At 45.2% G+C, this 14546-nt stretch overlaps 1 protein-coding gene across 5 annotated transcripts in view; it reads left to right on the plus strand.

Moving 5' to 3' along the window:
- DNMBP (dynamin binding protein) overlaps positions 1 to 14537 on the plus strand; it is a 41439-nt gene extending 26902 nt beyond the window's left edge. For 3 of the 5 annotated variants that reach the window (XM_078614354.1, XM_078614386.1, XM_078614379.1), the window contains 10 exons: positions 671 to 790; positions 1473 to 1640; positions 2791 to 2958; positions 4264 to 4422; positions 5274 to 5475; positions 7442 to 7580; positions 9023 to 9185; positions 10088 to 10600; positions 10847 to 10900; positions 12427 to 14537. In XM_078614354.1, the coding sequence (XP_078470480.1) occupies positions 671 to 790; positions 1473 to 1640; positions 2791 to 2958; positions 4264 to 4422; positions 5274 to 5475; positions 7442 to 7580; positions 9023 to 9185; positions 10088 to 10600; positions 10847 to 10900; positions 12427 to 12612 (1872 nt within the window). In that variant the 3' untranslated portion in view covers positions 12613 to 14537. The other 2 variants (XM_078614363.1, XM_078614371.1) reach the window with 2 other exon arrangements.
- The last annotated feature ends 9 nt before the right edge of the window (positions 14538 to 14546 follow it).

Consider the following 14546-nt stretch of genomic DNA (forward strand, 5'->3'; position numbering starts at 1 on the left):
TGCTGTGTGGTGACCAGCCTTGGGCAGTTCAGGTATAAAAAAAAAATATATATATATATAACTATTGTTGTAATATAATGATATGCTTCCAAATCTGTGCTTAACACCTTTACCAGCCTACACTGACCAGCGCGGCGGTGACGTTTAGTCAAATAGCCCCATGGCCTGCACAGCACCGGGAGGCCCTCATACGGCACTGGATTGACAAAAGAGCTTTAAGTCTACAATATGTACGTACTTGGTTCATCATAGTTATATGATGTCACGTCTCTGCTTCTAGATTTGAAGCTTTCGTGACTGCAAGGATTCATACTCTTAGTTCTTTCGGTAAAGTCACGTAGGTAAAAAATGAAATTAAAATTAATAGAAATAAAATAAAAATCACGACATTGCCTCCGAAACGTCGTGATTTTTTTTACATTTTAATTTTATTTTTTACCTACGTGACTTTACTGAAAGAACTAAGAGTACGTCTCTGCTTCATTGTTGTCAAGTGATTTAAAGTTACATTTCAATGGTGTTTCAGCGAATTATGCGGTGGGATTAGTAGTGACGGTCGGCTGTACGTCGAGGGGCGGGGGGGATCTTTGTAGTGGCTCTGTGTCACCACTGTTGCTCTGTCGCGTGAATCGCACGGTGTCCGCTCTGCCGTGTGCCGTTCCCCGCTCAGGAAGCTCTGGCTGCCGAGCTTCAGTGCTCCTCCAGCTTCTTGGCGCTTCACGCCAAACCCGACGCCGATCGCTACCAGCAAACGTGCCGGCACATCACCACCGAGTCCTTCCCTCAGTTTGTACGCAGTACACGTAGGACGGATTGACAATCACTTTACCGAATCAAACTGGCAATGGCATATTCTAAATAAAGGTGACTGAACTAGAAGTGCCTGGGTAGCTCAGATGTCAAAGTACTGAGCCGAGCTGGCACTGGTGAGTTAATGTGTTCAAATCCGGCTAGCCACCTGTGTTCAAACTGGGCTCTTAAGTGGAGTGATGGTCTCAATCCCCACCCCCCAATCGCTGTGCATAAAACGATCATTAAATTTGGTTGTGCACTAATTTTTGTTTACTAAATTCCAGCTGTGAGAATTACAAATATCGGTTTCGCTGTCATGTGACAGACAATTACTCTGCAGCAGGGTGGGTGGGGAAGTGCTGCCCCCCACTGTGTGGACCACACACTGTCACTGGATAAGATATCAGAGATATCTGCTTCTTTGGGCCATTCCCTAAAATGGAGAGTCGCACATTGCTGCGAGAGATGGATCCTTCGTCTCGTGACCTGACACCAACAGCACAATCGCGAAAAAAATTATGGTAAAATACAAATATAGAAAACAAAATAAAACTTAACCAGAGTGAAGCATACTCACTCGGACAGTCATCATCAATTTGAACTTCTGCTTTCATCTGTAGTTGCCACTGGAACGCTAACGACGTGACCCGTCGTGCTTGCTCGCTTCGCGACGCTTCCAGAAGGATCGCGTGGACCGGCTGGTGATCTCCCCTCTGTCCGCCCTGCTGGCCTCCTTTGCGGGGCCGCACAAGCTCGTGCAGAAGCGTTACGACAAGCTGCTGGACTACAGCGCACGCCGCGAGGCGAGCGAGCGCAACCGGGACCGGCCCGAGTCGGAGGAGCTGCAGGTATTGCTCCAGCCGGAGTGCTTCCGTGCTATGCTTCATCATCTCGTGCAACGCTTTCCAACTCTGGTCGAAAGCATTTATGCATTAGCTCCATCCATCTGTAACGGCGGGGGGGCGGGGACGATATAACTAGCATAAACACGATAGATATAAACAAAACTATTTTGGACTTCCCCCTCGAACACCAGCCATATTAAAGGGTTGCCCAAATCTTGGGAGACATGTTGCAGAACAACACATTATTTGCAAATATGAATTATTTTTTGCCCTGACAGCCAACATCGGCTTCCCTACTAATAATTACATACTCCCAAGAGTAAATATGTTGAAAAGCATTGCATAATAGATGAATATGTGTAATTATGCTGAACTTTTCTAGAGAGTATTTGCTTTTAACTTTGTGATTAATGAACATTGTTTGTTTGCTGTTAGGTAAACACAGCTGCAATTTATCAAAATTAAGTGCAGAAACAAATATAATGATTGCAAGGGTTGACTTTTTTGGCCAGTGTTGATTTACTGTTATTTTTGTAAAATGCCATAGTTATGTAATTAAGATAATACAATTGTACCTCTGGCACTCAAGATGTAGGATGCATTTCCTTCTGCTATTGTGTTAATATTGACAAATAAACTGAACACATTTATCAGTAACATTGTGTCCTTAAAAGTAAATAATATATAGGTGACATTTTGGGCAATATATAAAGAGGCCAGTGAGAGTGAATATGAGTTGGAGACTTGACTCATGGACCTGATGAATTGACATTTTATAAACATTTTTGATGACCAATTTTGAAACGGTCATATGAATAGCTCGCTGAAAGTAACTATTGAGTAGCAGATAAACATTTACATCAAAAGTATTACAAAATACACGAACTTATATTAAAAGTAAATTTTTGAAAGTATTGCTGGCACAATGCATCGTGGGAAGGTTTTTTTTTAGGACAAGGTTCAATCCCCCTGGTAGTGCATTCCTGGGCCCATTTAACATTTAAATAAAATAAATGTAACTGACCTACATTGCTGAGGCAGATAAGCGTGAGAAATAACATTGTGGAGTACAACTATGAAACTAAAATAAATCAAATTTAACTAATAAATGATTGGTTCGCCAACTCTCTCCCCCCCCCCCCCCCCCTTGCAGGCCACCCAGAAGGACTACGTTGCCCTCAATGCCCAGCTGTTGGAGGAGCTGCCCTTGCTGAGAGCAGGAGGGCAGGCTCTGCTGGGAGCTGCAGCGCGCAACCTCGTGGCGGTGCACCGCGACCTCGTCCTCGCCATCCTCCAGCAGCTGCATCCCCTAGACGTACAGGTGTGCCACTTGGTGCCGTGTCCCGTGTCTCCTTGCCACGTGTCTCTGTGCCTCGTGTCTCCCTGCCCCATACCTCGTGCCCCCCCCGTGCCTTACCCAGCAAGGTGCGTACCAGGACCGTGTCGTCATCTTGTCCTTTCATACACAATCTCATCGTGCGTTTCCGTGGACTGTGATGAGTAAAAGCATTATGCACAGGAAAAGAATAGAGTTCTACTTACCATTTTTTTTCCGAATTAGTGTTTTTATACCGTATTTGATTTGTTTGCATCCCAGTGCTCCCCGCACATGAGAAATGTGTCTCACTGGGCCCTTATGTAGATGTATAGACCGATAGTCAATCCACTGCTGGATGAGGACCTGCCGACAGCGTTCGGGTCAAGGCCGTTACTCTACCCTGGTCAGTGCATTTTAGTGAAGGCGGGGAGCATAGGAGTCGAACGTAACAAAGGATTAATCCAGCGCTGCTCTCTGCTGCCAAGCCCTGCAAGCCCCATGACAGCGCGTTTGTGCATGGCGGTGACCCCTCCAAGCGCTGTCCAGGCTCCGTCTGATGGGATGGGGGCGCATTCCGGATGAGTTGATCGCACGTGCAACTGCGCTTAACGCTGGTGAAACTTAATCTACACTGAGGGTAGGAGTTATTATGTAAACAGCAGTGCATTGTATTATAAAAATAGTTTCTTTTGAAGTCCCATTTTGCAAACAGCTCTTGGAAGAATTAACAACTCGTACAGTACATCGGGTTTTGTTTCCGAGGCTGGCTGCACAGGAAGCATTGTTGTATTAAAAAGCAAATGGACAATGACAAACGGGCAAACGGACACGGCGGCATTGTCATCTTGCGTTAAGTATTACAATTGCTATGAACGCATCGATAACGGGTTCGATTGCCAGCCACCGCCAACATCAGTCGTGAGTGATATCTGAAACTGGTGCTGGGCCTCCCCTAGGTTCACTCAGCCTTAATAAATGGTGATTAAAAACATTATTAATATATAGAGCACTGCAGCACTTCTGCAATTGTTAGGATCAGCTCACTGCCTGGCTGCTGCCTTCCAGCTTGTCTGTGGTTCTTCAGCGATTTTTAAGACTCAATATGCATGAATGACTACACTACGTAAAAAAAAGAAACATGAATATTATACATATTACTATGTAAACATCAGCACAGGGGAGATAAAGGCAGCCGAGCGTGGTGCTAGACACACCGCAGCTCATTGTGCACGGTGCTGGCCTTCATAGCCGCTCGCGAACAGCACCGTTAAAGGCTACACCGGGGGGGTGTCTCTGCGTCTGTTGCAGGCGGAACAGCAGGGTGCGTTTGGTGCGCGGCACGTGCAAGCACTCGCTGAGCTGCAGCGCTTCAGTTTCATGTGCGACCCGCCGGACAGTTTGCGCCGTGGGCTTGACGGACGGCACAGCATGGACCGCCGCTCTGCCTCCAGGCTCTCCGGCATCCTGGTAGGACTCGGTCCCCGGAATCCACTCGCCACATCACCCGACGGTGCTCGGTTTAATGTGGCCGGTGTTCAATTATCCTTATCGCTCTTCTGTCGCTACTGCCGTGAACACCGTTAACTTGACTCGTCGATTCCTCCACCCGTGTCTACCAGACTGACTGTTTCATCTCATCGATACTGTGGCCAACCGGCACCACACTGCAGGCCACAACAACACACTCGCACACTCAACCACCACACTGCAGGTCAAAACACTACTCTTTCTGCTTCACTCCCTACCATGATCTCTGTTCTCAAACTCTTACGATAACCTTGCTTAATTCAAGAAACGTGTAAACAACTCTTATCTATTTCAACTGTGATCGTGATGTTTGTTGCTGGCCATTTTATGTTTTGGGCCTTTCGTCCTGTGCTGAGCAACTCTGTTAAAAGCAATCTAATCAGCATTGCCATTCTCTTATTTAAACTTCTAAAGCAGTCAAACATGTAGTCAAAGTCTCTTAGTTATTCATCTTGATAAAGAGGGGCGTGAAAGGGTTGTCCCTCCATTATTAACAGGTCAGCCAATTATTTATCTTGGTAAATATTTTTCTATACAGTACAGCCAATTATCATTTGTGGTCTTCCTTGCACACTGCAGTCTCTAATATCTTTACTATATTATCTTAGACTGACTCTTCACTTTGTCTCAGCATAGTCCTGCTTTGGTGCGAGGTCATCCTTGTCATCGCCACGTTTGGTGATTTCCATTCACTCATAATCATTATTGGCTGAAAAATAATACTACTGAATTGACTGGCATTTCCGTGACTAAATGTGTGAACAAAATCAACACCGGGGTGCGCTGTTCAGGCGACGAGCGGCAGCACGCAGACGGACTCGGGTCGCTCGCAGCTGCTGGCGCGCTTCCCGCCCGATCGCCTCTTCGTTCTCGATCGCAAAGTGAACGTGGCGCAGGATCTGGACCTGGCGCTGAGCGAAGGCGAGCTCGTCGCCGTCATCAAGCAGCAGGATCCCATGGGCAGCCATCGCCGCTGGTTCGTCAGCAACGGGGGTACGTGCGCGCCCGCACACCCGGATATTTCACCAGCACACATGTGGGTGCCGCAGCCAGCCGTACTGGTTTGTCGGCCTCGGGGGTACCCATATTGCTCGGACCAATCGCGCAATTCAATCGGCACGTATAGTCAGCAAAGGACCATTGCGCCAGCCGTGGGTGACCTCTTATGACCGGGTGGGCAAAGGCACTGGCGGAGCCAGTGCGGGGTGGGGTGGCACGTGCCCCCCCAATAATCCGATCGAAATCCCGAATTTCGATTGGATCATTGGGGTTTTTTAGTAATAAATCGGCATTTTGCGACCCCCACTGCCACTGTGTAGCATATTATTACGTGCCAGCGTCTCTATGAGATGATAGGATAATAGTCTGAGTCCATAATTGGCAATAAGTAACGGCAAAGCAGTTATAAGTGACTCACAGAATTGTGCGCAGTTGCGTATACAGTACACGACTTCCCTGAAGGCATTCACTTTCAGCGAGCGCGATGACGATCACACACGGTCCTAATTCGACCCTCGATCGATGGCCGCGCCATCTCCGCACACGCATCAAATAAAAAGCAAGGGACAAGTCTTTACTTACTAACAACTCCTATCATTTTTCATTGCTGGAGGGGTTGCCCCCTCTACCTGAAAATCCTGGCTCCGCCATTGGGCAAAGGCTGTTGCCGTTCAGGTGTCCTGGGTAATTTATCCGATCCGTGCATTGCAGGGGCAACCGCGGGGATGTCGCCATTCTTGTGTGGGTCGGGATCCACGTTCACCGTCATCCACCAGCCAACTGTACAACACCCCCTGACATTTTCACCAGCACACATGCAGATTTAGCTGCCAGCCATTGCAAAGCTGATTGGTCAACAGTTGTTCATGAGAAGGAACATCTTGTGTCCACTGTACTCATTGCCCAGTAGCAGCATCTCTGAAACTTGACAAGATATATAAAAATGTAACGTTAAACTGTGAAATTACTCTTCTTGGTTCTTTCGGTAAAGTCACGTAGAAGGGAAGTAATAAAATAATTTAAAAAAAAATTATGTTTTATTTTTATTATTTTATTACTTCCCTTCTACGTGACTTTACCGAAAGAACCAAGAAGATGAATCCCTGCAGTCACGAAAGCTTTAAATCGAAATGTGAAATTACTCATTGTTTTTTTTGGTTAGGCCACCTCATGATCTGGCCAAATGTATCTCTTGAAATCCTCCACCACCCAACATAAGCAAATAAATTAAATCGACACTTGTGTAAGCGTTTAACTACGCGCCTAGCCTATTATTAATTATTCGGCTCACTCACCGGTAAGTTTTGCAATACTTTTAAATGTTCCTGTTCCTTCATACGACATCATCAGCGATGGGAGAATGTGGCTGGACTCCCAAACAACACCCGGCCAATTCACCTACACATGTGAAGATGCACCCAAGGCGCCAGCACACTTGCATGGCCAGCACCTGTATCAGTACACTTGAGGGCGTGCATTTGACCTGTCTGTTTTTTATTGAAATGTTATTCCTTTTCAGTATTCTTATTTATCACATGAAGATGATCCGTTACCCCCCACGGCTCTTTAATGAATTGTTGCGATTTGGGGTCATGGTTCGATTCAAAAAAATATTTTATATATTTGTCTTTTCACCATTGCATTTGTATCGATTCTGGGTTTTTTGTCTCCTTTTGTGCAGTTTTGTTAACACCATTAGCATACACATTAGCGTGAGCAATACGTGGATTCTCAGTGAAAAACTTAATTTTAGTGCAAGAAATGATGCATAGTAATATGCCTAGCATTTATCAACAGATGAATTCACAATTATACTTGTACCATGTGGCTGGTGGGAAAGCATACGGTCAAGATGTACAACAAAATAAAATCTGTGAATCAGTCTGTATGAGATGTTTATTGTAGACAAATTAATGGTTTGTTCCCTCTTCTTTTCCTTCCACTCATTGGCAATACAAAGTGGCACAAGGGTTTGTGTACAGCTCCTTCCTGCGGCCCTACAGCCCACGCACCAGCCAATCGGCTACCTCTGTGAGCAGCCAATCTTCGGCCGAGTCTGTGCCAACGCGATCCCCACACTCCTCGCCCATCCTTACCAGGTAAGTTCAACACTCGAGTTGTTGTTGTTGTCATCCTGTGACTTCCCGCTGCATGGCATTGGCCTACATGTTCCTCCATCCCTTCCTTTTCCCAGCTGCTCCTGTCCAGTCACGCCTTCGGAACCCTGCGGTGTCATTTAGCTGCTGCCATCTCCCCTTGCTTCTCTTCCCGTCTCTCGGTCTCCACTCCATCGTTGGTTTTGTCTCTCGTCTCATCCGTTGTTCTCATGACGCTTCCTGCCCATGTCCACTCGATTTATTTTACTTGTAGTAAATTTTACCTATGATAAATTGACCTATCTTCTTAACCTGCTCCTAACTTGCTCTGCACACTGGTAACTTTGTTTATCCTTGTACTATATGCACTTTGCATTAAACATCTATGCACATACACGACTGTTATTAGACCAGGACGTTCACGGTGATCCATTTGTAGATATCCCTCCAGAAATAAATTGGAAGAAATTAGACAAAACAGAATTTTATTTCAAAGAGATTTCACAACTCCCACCAATTTTCAATACATGTATTAAATCTTTTAACTTTGTCCTGTGTAAAATGCAGAGCCATCTTTTTTGATAATATCCAATCAGTTGTTCAAACGAGAATAAGGTGTCGTTTTTATCCGGTGGGGTATCTGTACTGTAGCATCACACCACTTAACTATCTCTGTAGAGTTTTTGACATTCAATTTTATTTTATCGCTTTTTTTCATAATTAGAATCTTTATTTGATCTTGAGGAATCCGATGAGATATGAAGCTCTTTTTCACATGTCCAGGAGGGGTGGGTCGGCAAGTTACAAGAACAAACAATACAATTTACAATATCTCGATTGGCGTTTACCGCGCCGTGTATGAAACTTGGGGTTGGAGTGGTGGTAAAGTGGTTAGCGAGTTCGATTGGCAGCCACGGCTAATGAGAACCAGTCTGCCATCCCTCCACTTCAACAACCCGCAATGACCAACGTATTTAAGTGTTGTAAAAAAAAACACCTCTGACCACGGCATGAGGAAGCATTCATTCATTGATGGATTGAGGATGGCCAAAATGCATTACATTTTTGTTTATAATACTTAACACATGCATTGAGATTATTTGCTTATTTATTTTTCTATAAATTTCCACTTGCTAAGCCACTTTGTTTCGCTATCATTTGTGGCCAGGTCGCTTCTAAAAAAGTAAGTTAACACCTCACTGGGCTTTGCCTGGTAGATGGGGATGGTTTAGTTTAATTTGTATATTTTGGGTGATTTGTTTACTTTTCCCTGTACTTGCACTACTATCGTGTCTTTGTACTGTTTGTTGTTATATTGTTCTTACCCATGCCCCTACTGGACGTCTGTGAAAAAGAGCTCGACAACACAAAGGATTCCTTTCAGTATAAATAACGATTCTGATTCCGAATGTAATTCTCCAAACCGGTGCCGCCGTTGGGTGCAGGCAGAACAGCAGCTCTTCCACCCAGAGCAGCGGCTCCTCGGCGTGGAGTGGCCAGCCCCCGGAGCACCCCTCGCCGCTCCTAAGCCGACAGAACAGCGACACCTCCTGCCAGCTGAGCGTCGGCACAGCTCGCACAAGCGCAACCTTCCTCAAAAAACCTCAGGTGTGCGTGGCCGATAGACGTGCAAAGGAGACTGTGACCCGTTTGAAAATGGTGGTGCTGGGCGAAAGGCGGTGACCCTGTTGAAGTGAGCCCAGAAGTGATTTTGTTTCGTGATCTTCTTCGGCCTACAATATATGGCTCTGAAGAAGCATTATTACCAAAATGTTACCGTTATACAGGTTGGCCCCAAAGTCAGGACACACAGAGTTATATTTATTTTAACAAATCACACTGGGTTATTTAATTTATTTTCACAAATATTCCACATTAATCCCATTAACATTCGTGAAAACATGAATTCTCGTTTGAAATTAATTTAGGACTTTAAAGATTACAGGTTGAAGATTCGTCAATTATGTTTTGTCTCAATTCATTTGTGGTTCTTGATCGAGTTTTGTAAATGACGGATTTGAGGTGACCCCACAGGAAGAATAAAAATAGATAGTAATAATGGTAATCGATAAAATATTGACTTAAAGAATAAACAATTAAAATGTTTTAATGTCGGTGTTAAAATAAATGAAATAACCCTATTTATCATAACTTTTGGGCCACCCTGTATATTGTTCACCCGGCAGTATAAATGTGTACACCACAGTTAGTCTTTTGGAGTGTTGCGTGTGATGGGGTGAAGTGTGGGTACTCGTTGGTCAGGATGGAAGAGTAGGCCAAATGTCCTCTAAACAGCCTCTCTAGAGCTCCCTTGGGTGGTGGTCCTCCCATTACCAATGGCATGAGCAAGTAATTGCAAGGCTGCACTTCAGCCTTTTTCACGTTCTGTTATCCATCTCCCATGATCGGTCTAATGACAAGGTCGTTAGATCACTGTGTTGGCAAGCGTAATGTGATGTCTAATGATAAGGCAGTGTTAATGTTGATTGTGCTGTGTTTATCCACTGCAGAGCCATGTAGCGAGTGGCGATCAGACTGCAGACAGCACGTCGCTGCAGAGGAATGGCAGCGGCCGAGGCAGCATTAGAAACCAAGGCGGCACGAGCCATCAAACTGCAAGGACGGACTGCACTACCAGTCGCACGGTGGAGCGACTGGTCTCCCTGGAAGAAGATCGCACGATCTCCCAGACGCCCCATTTTGCCGACACCATGGTCGCACTGGACAGCCAATGTGAGGGCGCACCCCCTCGCCAGGGCCCGTGCAGACATGGAGGCGGCCAGAGCGGCAGCTCGTACGGGGGGCCCAGGCCAAGTGGGGAGAGCAGCTGGGCGACCGTCGACCAGGACGCTACGCTGCAAGCTGGGAGGAGGTCCGAGTCCGGCTGGTGTGAGCGGCAGACGTCGCTGGACGTGACGAGGATGGCGCACGGCACCGGTGCGGAGGAGGCGAGAATTCCCATCCGTTCCCAGAGTCTGCAGGACGAACAGTGGGACTGCTCCACCCACAAGGAAGGCCAACAGGTAAAGATCCCAGCTGGGATGGCTCTGTTGCCAATTTGGCACTCGTGAAACGTTCCACAATGGCACGCTAAGTGTATTGACTAATTGTAGTTTTGTTTGTTTTTATGCGGAAAGTGCTGCGACAATTAGCACGTGTAATCCTAGGAGCGGTGGGTGTGGTCGAACGCTCGGATGCCCGCCGCGTGTGAATGTGGAGTGGCTCATGCACATCGGTGTTAATGTTCGTGTCGCATTATCCCGGTCCAGGCTGCTCGCCACGCACCCAGGACTAAACCTGGTGTGAGGAGGAAAGGAAAAGATGTGAGTTTGTGTTTGTGTCTCCAGTTGCCTTAGCACCGACCTTTATGCCCTCTTGTCCTTATTGGTGGAGCACAAGGTGAATAAAGTGACTGAGACTTGTGTACCTATATAAATGTATAAAAAAATAAAAACTTCCACCAACGTTTTGCTATCTGGCCTGAGGAACTGTCACCTTCCGAGGTGCTTGGGACAAGTCTGTAATAAGGGCTCTGTTGCTACATGGCACACTGAAAGACGTGTACATTGACGTGCCTTGGTTGTACTAACAGGACATCCTTTATTAATGAATATTTAATGTGTGAGGAACATACGTTGCTGTGGCTTCATTCTCCTAACAGAAAATTATTTCCTTACTCTCACCATATTAAGGTGATAGTAAGACACTGTGCTGTGACCCTAACATTGTATTTTGTATTAATGCAAAGGTGTTTAACTGCTATGGGCTTGAAGGCTGGGTGCGATGTGCTTTTTCCCACCAAGACGCCACCAGTACATGTAACGCTACACAGGCAGTCTGCATGATGGCAGAGAAATCCAATGTATGGAAAGCGCCATGGAAATATAAAATTAAAACCTGGCGCACATATTGAATGGAATTAAACCCATCTGGGCAGACTATTTAGCTGCCTGCGACACTGAATCCGTGAAAATTGGTTGCCTGTCATTTCGTTGACAATCTGACATCATGCTAAGTGCTTTTCATATGTATCCTATTTGATGCATCCCCTGGTGAATTTTGTTCACTCTTTCCGAGAACGTCTTTGCATTGCTGCATGCTTGTGTTTGCGCAACATGTGCATGCATGGGCGAGAGGCTGCACGTCACCCCTCTGGCAGCATCACCTTATTTAAATGGGAGGGGGGGACATACAAAACTTGGGGGGGGGGGGGGGGTTGCACGCCACAGTCAATGTTTTAAACAAATGTTCGGCACTGCTTTTGTCTGTCATGCAATTCTGCTCGCACTCTCCGTGTATGCGAGGAAAAGCTGCGACTCCCATCGATTAACGCTTTCACAACCACAAAATGGGACTCTTTTTTTGCAGTATAAAAGTACGAAAAAATAAGATTCGGTTTGAACATCTTAACACCTGTTTTATTGGCAGAAAGGGTAAAACCCATTCTTATTTTTTCATATAATTTCACAGCCGTTGCCGCGATGCCCTCTCGTAGTCGGTCCCGATATTTCACGTGACTGTTGCTTTTGTGGGCCACACAAACACACGCGATATATATGCTGCCATCTAGTGGCAATATCTGGAAAATAAATATTGCACGAGGATCCGGGTCAAACCGACCCAAGTTTACAGAATACATTTTAAAAGTGTTTGGCTGCAAGATGCCATACAGTTGAAAAACACATGGCTGTGAAAAGGTGAAATCACTAATAATTTAGAAGTGGGGCTGAGCCTTTAGCAGCAGGAGCTTCAGCCCCCTCCAGCCAACCTGAAGCTACAGGGGGGGGGGGTTGTTTTGTGGCACACGTGACTGACTGCGGCGTATCTGACGGACCGCGCTCTCCCGCAGGTCTATTACGCCGTGTACGCGTTCGAAGCGCGCGGAGCGGAAGAGATGTCTCTGCGAACCAGGCAGCGAGTGCGCATCGTGCAGTTCCGTGACGCCTCTGGGAACCAGGACTGGTGGCTGGTGGAGAGCGAGGGCCGGCAGGGTTACGTACCGGCCACCTACATCGCCAAGATGGAATACACGTGACCCCGTCGTTGCCCCCTTCTCCAACCGTGGTGCTGTCAGTCGTTGCCCTTCGTTGAATTGGTCACGCTGGTGGGGAATGTGACCTGCGAGAACCCCCGCCTGGTCAGGAGTGACCTTTAGCATTGTTCATGAAATGTGTGAGGATCATGCCACGATAACTGGGATATAGGTTACATGTGGATTGTTTTGAATCCGTTCTTCGTAGGAAGTTAAGTAGGGAGCTGGAAATTTTGTTTGCACTCGAGCTTTTTCGTCATTAACTGGAAAATTATGCACAGATATACGTCGGGTTTTTTGCAATTAGTGCATTTAATATCCTCATTTGCACCATCTTGCAAGAGAGATGTAAAATAAAAATTAAGAGTATGCTGTAATGTTTTTTGGGGATTTGCTGATTTTCAGAAGTACTGCCATTCCTTAGATGCTTCTTGTCCAGGCAAACTGTTAGATATTCATACTCATGGATGTGAATGGGCATTGTTATATCAAGGCTTCACAGAAAACAAAAATCCGTAGTATTTTTTCATATGCATATGAACATTTATCTTCGAAGGACTTTTAAATTTGCCTCATTTACAATGAAGAAAATCAAACTTCGCATTTGTGCTAAATTGATCAACTTCAGCATTCTTACCCGCCTTTGCAGTGGCTTAAATATGAAGTTGCCCACGAAGGCAGTTTGCATAAAACAAATGTACTGACAGCCAATATATACTTGAATTATCGTGCTACATAGGATTATTTAATCTTAAAACACATTTTTGCTCCTGTAATTTTTTGTCTAAATATTTCTGTATAAAAGACAACAGCAACTACATACCCCAGACGTCACATTCTGCCCTTGTACAGAAGCAGGAAGTCCAACATGCTAGACGGTTGTGGAGCTTGTGCTGTTATGGTGTTTGGAGCAGAAACCAAAATGTTACTTTTTTACAAGGTGCAATGCAGTAGCAGAGACCAGAACAACACATGGATCGTTATGCAGAAACTACACAACGATGTAAATAAAATATAACTGTACATTTTTAAAACCATAGCAGTCTATTTTCACGTGAAAAATTCAGTGTAATTACTGGTGTCGTGTTGCTCTCGCTCCAAACGTGAGGCACCTTAGCCGGATGGTGGAGCAAGGTGATGGTGTATGTTTTCAATGTGTGTGTGTCTGATGTGAGTTTTGTTAGCTGTGACACTGGAGTTTAGCTAAGCTGAGCTAGAACTATTGGTTCAGTGACTTTCAGAATAGGCGCAGTCACCATTTGCTCTCACCCATTGTATTGTTACTTAAATATAGTCTTGATTTGAAGCTTTCGTGACTGCAGAAATCCATACTTTGGTTTTTTCGGTCGTCACGTAGGTAGAAAAATAAAATTAAAAATAACATCACGATGTTTCGATCGCAACACAAGCCTCCACTGCTGGATTATTTTTTCCGCCTGAGGACGACCGCTTGTGTTGCGATCGAAACGTCGTGATTACATTTTTTTCTACCAACGTGACTTTACCGAAAGAACCAAAGAGTATTAAATATAGTGTCCCTACAAAAACGGTTATGTAAAGAGATAATTAAATTTGGACAACAGAATTTTTGTACTTATGTAGATATATATTTTTTCAGACATTGGTGATGTAAACATGTACATAAAGTTACAATGGGGTTTTCTGCCAAACAGCAAGCTTGCCAGTTGTTGCCTCAAAGCGACAGCTTGCCGATTATGAAGTTAGAAAAATAAATTCCCCAGCTTTATATAATTTAACATTTTGTGCTTGTCTCTACATTTTGAGCAGTGATGGATTGCACATCTACAGCCACTTATTAAAAGTACTGTAATTTCATCTTTGAATTACTTAACCCATCTCGTCTCTCAAAGCATGATGTGAAAGTTTTATTTTGAGAAACCATTGACAATAAAGTAATGATAAATCAACCAGCCACA

Source organism: Lampetra planeri, chromosome 2 (assembly GCF_965212315.1).
Source record: "Lampetra planeri chromosome 2, kcLamPlan1.2.h2, whole genome shotgun sequence".
NCBI classification, from domain to species: Eukaryota; Metazoa; Chordata; class Hyperoartia; order Petromyzontiformes; family Petromyzontidae; genus Lampetra; species Lampetra planeri.